This window comes from Rhinopithecus bieti, unplaced genomic scaffold (genome assembly GCF_001698545.2).
Source record: "Rhinopithecus bieti isolate Rb0 unplaced genomic scaffold, ASM169854v2 scaffold_1583, whole genome shotgun sequence".
Lineage (NCBI taxonomy): Eukaryota > Metazoa > Chordata > Mammalia > Primates > Cercopithecidae > Rhinopithecus > Rhinopithecus bieti.
Window position 1 is genome coordinate 1,110,557 of NW_016803645.1, and position 8,496 is coordinate 1,119,052.

The 8,496-nt window shown below is 39.3% G+C and overlaps 1 protein-coding gene across 1 annotated transcript in view; it reads left to right on the forward strand.

Annotated features, from left to right (window-relative positions):
• NOX3 (NADPH oxidase 3) overlaps positions 1 to 8,496 on the forward strand; it is a 62,097-nt gene that overhangs the window by 51,396 nt on the left and 2,205 nt on the right. Inside the window, exon 13 of the mRNA XM_017891958.1 lies at positions 8,065 to 8,218. Within this exon, the coding sequence (XP_017747447.1) occupies positions 8,065 to 8,191 (127 nt within the window). The 3' untranslated portion in view covers positions 8,192 to 8,218. The remainder of the gene's footprint in view (positions 1 to 8,064; positions 8,219 to 8,496) is intronic.

Sequence of the window (8,496 nt, forward strand, 5' to 3'; positions counted from 1 at the left end):
GAGGGAGATGTGGAAGGAGTGATCAGGTAGCCATCCAAGATTCATAACCATCTGATTCCAGTCACCTTATTCCCTGTGAAGTCACTCAGACCTCAACTGCCCTGTGCTCCGTGAGGCCCCTGCCAGACCTCTCTGCACCCTGCACCCAGCAACCTGCAGAGAAGCAGGAGTGTTTACACCCAGGGAAGAGAAGGTTTGAAGGCCTGCTTGTGGGGATTACTCCTGACTCGCATTGAGCCCAAGAGTACAGGCTTTCCAGCAGGAGACCCCAAGAAAAGCATGACTTCAAGCATACAGTTGGGGAGGGAGTGAGTGAACCAGCTGCGCAACCTTGCAATCTTGCTCTTGCCCCGTGGGGCTCATTCTGATGCTCCATAAGCTGTGGCAGTGGCCTTGGAGACTTTTCCAGGTGCCACTTCCTGATACCTCCTTTCTCCATTTTGCTTCTTGCCCTGACCTCAGGTGACATATGGCCTAGAATCCAGTTCTGGTTCTACCTTCTCTCCAAATGCGTGCTTCCAACCCATCCTGGCTTCTGCAGCCACAGAATCCCGTTCCTCTGAGCTCCTGCTCCACATCCAACCCTGGCTCCTGGGCCCCCAGCGCTTCTGAGTCTAAATCACCACCCCCACCTCACACCCACCCAGAGCAGAGATGAGATCATTTCATCTGCCATTTCCTTGAAAAGATTATAGGTAGAAACTAACAAAATATTACACGCTGATATGAGAAAACTCAGGGTTTTTTTGTTGCTATTTTCTCTGTTAGGGAAAAAATATATATATATTCATTGATAAATGTTTTACATTCGGTTTTCAGTCATCATGGAATAAATGTTCTCACTTCACAGGCTTTGACATGGACATCTATATCTTGGTTTTAAGTTCTTCTAGATAGTCTCAGTCTTTATTAGGATTGTCCCTTTTTGACATCTCACATGGCGTTTATTTATGTATTTATTTATTTTTACACACAAAGCTTGCAGTCCAGTGGGGAAGGCCTTTAAAACCAAACTATTTAATTATCTCTCTTCCCTCCAAAAGGCATGAGCCAGGAACACGGAGCATCAAGAGACAAAGGATAAAACTGGGCTTGCACAAACTCTGCCCAGAAAATTACGTTACTCAGTGCTGAGAAGTGGGCCTGTCCAATTTTTTGCAGGGAGTAAAGAGTAATCAGTTTTAAGGTAGAAAAACTATATTACCATCACTTTCCCTGTTGCTAGTACCTTTCTAGAAGCTATAATCAAAGTTAAGTGCAGAAACGTACTTAATGCTCAGCTATATTTTGCAGCACAGTAGCTATGCAAACTCTCTCTCCTTGATGGATGACTTCATCTCTTCCAGAGTAGACGAGGCCCCCAAGGTTTGGAATCACTGAATCAAACCTCTACAGCATACTTCCTAGTCCCAAATTTTTTGATATCATATTTGTAATAGCCTTAGACTCTAGAACATGGTAACTTGTTATATAGCTTCAAACATCCATGTCATTAATCTTAGACACATGAAGGCAAAGTCAATCATTTTATCCCTGGAATGCCAGATCCCTGGGAAAAGACAAGCCTTTAGTCAAAAGCTTAGCACCACCCTTTCAAAAGACTTTTAAAATGACCTCCTTAAAATAATTTTGTTTTCTGCTGTGTAAAAGGAGATTTATGTTTAATGAAGCTTTTAATGAAGAAATCTCGGAAAGAGAATGCCAATAAAATCTAATTTTTAAACAAGAAAATCTAATATTGAGAAGTATTTCAATATCCTGGCCTTTGTCCAGATATAAATGAAACACACAATCCAATTACTGTTCTGCACAAAGGACAAAGTAACATTAATTTTCCTCAGGATGGTTATTAAAGAGATAAACAGTATGTTTTCCCCTTATTATGTCAAGGATATGTTTGTTCCCAAGCCTGCTTGGCTACTCTTACAAGACAGTTCTGTCCTGTCGTTAGCTCATATCTTTTGGCAAAGATGGGTCAGAAGAAATTGGTGGATTTGTTAGTGGCCTCAGAAAGGGTTCTTTGTTCTTGAGGGCCTTTGAAGTAGGCTCTCAACCATTTCTATTCATCAGCGCGAAGCCGAGGATTCTCTGGACTCACTCTTTCAAAACTATTTACCTGTTCACTCAAAGCTGGAGTTTGTTCTTGTTCTAAGAAGGAGTTAAATCAAAAGAATAAAGTGAAGAGGGGCAAAAAGATTTTTTATAGAACATGAAAACAGCACCAAAATAAAGCTTGAAGGGAAGCAGATCAAAGAGAGTAGTACAAGCTATAAAGGAACCAGAAAATTGCAAAAATAACAGTAATAGAGACACAAATTGATGGGCATCAAAATGAATACAAATAAGGAAGAGAGAAGAAAAATTAAAAATAGATCAAAGACTGACAGTAGAAAACAGAAAAGTGTGTTCTATTGTTTTATTTGTAATTAATTTTGGTAATTATATTAGCTATATTACAAAAACACAAGTATAGTTTTGAAAGACAATCAACAAACATTAAGTGGATGCATTATAAGCCTTTTATTAATATATTCAAATTCACATATGTGAAAATTGTATCTTATTTCAGTTAGAAAAGCACAGAAAAGTACTACAAAACAAAACATTAAAATTATTCTCCCAATTGAAATATAGTAGGCTAATTATATACATTGACATCTGTGTCTTACTAGTAGAGAACAGGCTATCCTTTTCCAAAAACTCGGAAAACTGTATCTGCACTTTTTTGAAAACATTGTCAATACGTTCCCAAGCTTTAGGTAAATGTTCAGAAAATCAGGAAAATATTTCCAAGAAGGTAGACAGAATGAAAATAAAAATACCCTTGTCACATCTAGTTACTTTTTTGATAAACACACATTGTACAGATACTTAGCTTTCTGAATTTGTGGATCAGTTGTTTTAAATTAATTGAATAAAATGATTTTCCATAGGCCTTAAATCTTCAATCTTACACTTCAGATAATATTTATAGTTTTCTACTTTCGACTTATCTGCTAGTAACTTCACCAGGCCTTTTAGGTGTAAATTTGATGTAATTAGTTACCATAAAAACTTTAAAGGTTTGGTCATTTTTTTTTTTTTTTTTTTGTAACTTCAGTAGAAGTGTTTCTTTTAACTCTGAAGAAAAAAACAAAAAATAGAAGAGTACTACCATTTGTTAGAACAGTTTAACCCAACCTAACGATGAAGAAAGGTGTCAACTTACCATATGATTGGGGGCTTCTAATCCATATTGCAAGAATGTATTTTAGACCACCCATTGTTTTCAGAAACATGAAAATACCTTTATACTAAATTGAGTAAATGTGTCCATCTGGATCCACATTTGCTTGTGTACGCACCCTTCAATTCTCATTTGTATGTGCATATGTGCAAAATGTTTTAAAATGATATTTTTGACAAATTAGCATTCTGATTATAGCATACAGGGCCCTTTATCTAACAGGATATCCTAAACATTCATTATATGACTAAAATGTTCAGAATACTCAAAGAAATACACTTAAATGGAAATACAACACATGATAAATTATAGCTTCATGGGAAAAATAAAGACACCATAAACTTATGATGAGGAAATTGTCAGCATATTCCCATAGTTCCTTCCCACGAGAGGGCATCAATCTCTCTGGTTAGAGCCAAGTGAAGACTCAATGAAAATTGCTGAAATTACTCCATTTGTGGTAGGGGGAATTGGAGAGATGGGTGAGTACAGGGTGGATTTATCATTATGCTGCAAAGCTTCTTCGATGGTACTACCTATCTATCAAATTATTAGTTTGGCAAAATATTTGGTTACTTATGCACGAAGGCATGTATATGTTAGTGTTTTATGGGGTGGGGGAGGGTTGGCAAAATGGCTCTACCATTCCCTGGAATCGGATGCTACAAGTCAGCTGCTTTCGTTTTTCTTCCCCATTTGACCATAAGCTTCTCAAGGTCTTACAGCTACAAGCAACTTTATCTATGCACCTCACAGCCCAGCAAAATGGCCAGTATGTGCAAGTGGCAGCACCATGAGACCAATGAGGGAGCTGGGACAAGAGTCCGAACAGCACAGTTCTGGCTGCCAAAGAAAACAGAGCCTGTGGAGCGTGGGCAGGAGGAGAATCACCACAGTGAGCCTGGTTAGGGACATCTGCAGCAACTCATGAGCAACTGAATAATTAGGACACAGAGAAAAGTAATGTCGTAGGCTGCTACAAATTAACTGGGAGATAGGTTAAAAAAAAAAAAAAAAAAAGCTGGCCAGCACAATTATCATCTGTGGTTCTGAAAAAAGAAGGTGTTGTACAAAATATAATTATGTGATGAATCATTTGGAGGCATTTCTAATGAAAAACACTCACTAGAAAGGATTAACCAGAAGTTGTGTCCATTGTCGGATACAGAGTTTGTCGCTCTCATCTTCTTTCTAAGCCTCCATAAATCCACGGGAAGCTTCTGTTTATTGATTTTATTTGCAGAATGCACTCAGGGTATAAAGTAATTTGATTTTTTTAAAATGGGGTTTAGGGTCTGCCCCTACAGGGTTATAACTTACCAAGCATAAAAGCCAACACATAAAAACAAACATACAATTTAAGGAGAGAAGGGCTCACGGCAGCAGAACCTGTGAATTCAGCAAGGTGGTAGGATTACTCCTGGGCGCACCCACAAGCCCATTTATCTGCGGGGCTGAAATCTCCTGGTGGGTGATATTTTGGATGCCTTTCATGCATGGCATCACTGAACTGTTTTTGAAAAATGCACCAACCCCACAGAGAAGAGCACAACAGTTATTTCGCAGACATAGAGAGGGAAAGGAGAATTTTCTTTATTGTTTATCGGAGCTAAAAATAATACTGTGAATGTTAGCCATCTTTGCAGCTTGTGTAAAATTTGTCCTTTTATCATCAAAGTCAGCAGCCCAGACTGATCAATGCCGTTAACGTTGTCCCTGACCCAGCTCCCCCATGAGTGTGCAAGCTCGTGCAGACTGTAAACTGAAGAATAGCACCTTGTGTGTTTATACTTCTTTTGCAGAGAATCTCTTTTTAATTCCAAGTGATTGTGGGTAATTAAATTTATAGAAGAATTTTTTCTTTACCAACCCCATTAGGGTTGCACTTGTCCGTTGCCTCATAAAAGAAAAAAAAAGGGAAGCTGCCACATCTGTCCCTTAACTACTTTGCGTGGATTCTCTGCCCTGTGATTCGCAGTATGCATTTGTGACAAGAAATTCTCCATACTTGGAGTCATAAATGCCGAGAAGAGTAAGCCAGGCAAGCAGAAGAATGCTGTATGTGGGAACAGTGATTCACAGAGAGCCAGTGAAGGGCTGACCTTTCCACCTTAGCAGAAAGTAGATAATAAACAGCCTTTGTGAAACTTTTTGGTGATTACATCACCATGGCGGTTATGGCCCCTGAGTAAAGTATGGACTTAGCTGTGCAGTGTGATAGCCACAACTTCAAAAGAGGCAGGGGAGCTGTGAACTGCTGAGGACACCAGTAGAACACCGGGCAGCAGCAATCAGAATCCTTTGAAATGGAGTCTTAAAGGCAGAGCATCAAAGGGCACCATCAGGTTTGCAGTTACTGTCGCTGCAAACGAAAGGGCAGTCTTAGCCTATTGGAGTGGGCCAGTGGGCAATCTCTTTGGTGACATCTACACTAATGGAAAAATATCACCACCCATAACAGCATCTTTGAAAATAGATGCAAGGATACCTCTGGGCATCAGACACAAAGCAAAGCTGTGACTCCTCACTGGGAAGGGTCTCACCTGACCCATCTACCATTCAAAATGTTTCAGTCCAGAGCTCAAAAATCTAGTGCTGATCTCAGTAAGTCCACATACTCACCTCTGTGTTAACACCCCGCACCACATCTTCTGTTCAGCTTCACGGAACAGGCAGACACCAATAGTCATCACATGGGAAAAAAACATTAGGAAGCTAGCAGTTCCTGAGAGCACACCGTGTGCCAGGCACAGGACCAGCGGCCAGACCTGCAATGTCTTGCTTAATCCTCACAGAGATTCTAGGAGCTAGATTCTATAATTCTCCCCATTTTATAGATGAGAAACTGGGGGCTTTCTGAAGGTAATTAACATGCCCAAAGTTACCCAGCAACAAAGTGGTGGAGCCAAGAGCACTCTTAACCATTGCCTTTTATTTCCATAAACACCTCAAAATCTCTTCATTAAGCCATAAACTCATACTTTTCTGTGGGAAATATTTTCTGAAAAATTACTTTCTCAAATTTAGCCATGGGAATGGTTTCTTTGAAAGCAGTACTGTTACATTTTAAACATATTGTCATTTGTAAATTAAGCCATTGATAAATTCCTTTGAAGCTGGAGTTTGAAATGCAGTGGAACCATCAATTTCTACTGTGGATGTGATGGTCCTGGAACACACAATTAAAATGTGGCTATGACACATGGTAGAGAACCATGTTAACATATAAGCTAAGAAAAAATAGGCTATATAGACACTTTTCAGCAAGATCCATGTCTGAAGAAACAGAGATGGTATAGTGAGCTGGTCCTGAAGCCCAAAGAATGTCTTGATGACAGCATTTCTCAAAGTGTGACTCACAGGGCGATCTGCCTCAACATCACCCGAGATCCTTACTAAACATGCATTCTTTGACTTCAAGCCTAGGAATCTACATTTTAACAATCTGCCTAGATGATTTTATGCACAGCAAAGCTTGAGAAGTTTTGATCTACACTAGAGTAAACAATTCAGCTTATGCTAGAGGTTGGAAAAAATGCTACAAAGAATAGTAATATTCAACACAAGAGAAAAAAGACACAGTCTCTGAAAATCTCTAGAGACTGATGCACCCCAACTTCCAAAAACAACTTTGAACCCCTGCATGGATGTGGTGTTTACATATAAACTAAGTCGCAAGGCATTTGAGCAGCTCTGGGATAGTCAATATATGCAGGAAGTATCTCTTTGACACAGTTTTCTGAAATGTCAAGATTAGGGGCAACAATGTTTGGGTGATTGTATTATCAGCAATGTCACAATTAGAGATGACAGTGTTTGGGTGACTGTATTCTCAGCAATGTCACGATTAGATACGACAATATTTGGGTGACTGTCTTATCAGCAATGTTAAGATTAGAGATGACAATGTTTGGGTAAGTGTATTATCAGCAATGTCAAGATTAGAGATGACAGTGTTTGGGTGACTGTCTTATCAGCAATGTCAAGATTAGAGATGACAGTGTTTGGGTGACTGTCTTATCAGCAATGTCAAGATTAGAGATGACAGTGTTTGGGTGACTGTGTTATCAGCAATGTCTTTTTCTTTTCCAGCTCTCCCTTCTGGACTTCTTTGAAAATTAAAATAATTCCAACAGGAGAAATTAATTAAATTGCTATTACTGTAGCATAAATTTTATTATCTATAAAAAGGCAGGGCTGAACAGGATATTAGTAATAACTAACCTTTTTAAAACCCTTTTGAATGTATTATCTCATCTTGCTTTTGATAAAACATACAAAGTAGTCCTTATCATCTTTTACAGATGCAGAAACTGAGGTATAGTGACTTGCCCAAGACCACGCAGATACTACTCAGCAAAGCCATTTAGCCACTCATTCAGCAAATGTGTGTTGATTGTCCACTGTATGCACTGTTCCAGGTGCTAGAATAAAACAGATCAAGTTTATGTTCTCAGGAAGTTTACATCTGGTCACGTATCCAAGAAGACATGAATCAAGGTCACCTGGCCAAAAAGCCTAGTCTATCAAAATCCCTCTGTATCAAAACCCCTCAACAGTCTCATGGCCGCTTTCATGCCTCAGTCTTCTCGGCTCCACCTCCCTGATTAGTTCAGGGGAGGATACTGAGAACCTGGGAGAACCTTTCAGAACCGTGCTACCTCAGCACGGTGCTGAAAGTAGGTAGAAAAAAAAAAACTAAGAAAAAAGGACATGGAGGGAGAAAAATAAATAAGTAACCTCACAGTCACAACCACTTCACTAATCTTATTGTCTTGGCTTCTGGCTGGCCTTGCCTCCAGGTGACATTTTCTTTCCTTTTCTTACCCCTACTGCAGCAGCAGCATTGGCGTGTTCTTCTGTGGACCTAAAGCTCTCTCAAAGACCCTTCAAAAGATGTGCCGCTTGTATTCATCAGCTGACCCCAGAGGTGTTCATTTCTATTACAACAAGGAGAGCTTCTAGACTTTGGAGGTCAAGATCAGGCATTGTGTAAGTGGCTGCAATCATATAGGTCAGGGATTGGGTAATTCTTCCCACAAGAGGCCAAATAGTAATCATTTGAGGCTCTGTGGACTGTATGGTCCCACTCTCAACTCCTGAACTCTGCCATTGTAAAGTGCCAACATTGCCACAAACAATAATGTCAATGAATGGGTATAGTTGTGTTCCAAAAATATTTTACTGATGGACACTGAAGTCACATTTCATATAATTTTCTTGTATCATGAATTTTTTTTTTTTTTTTTTTTTTTTTTTTTTTTTTTTTT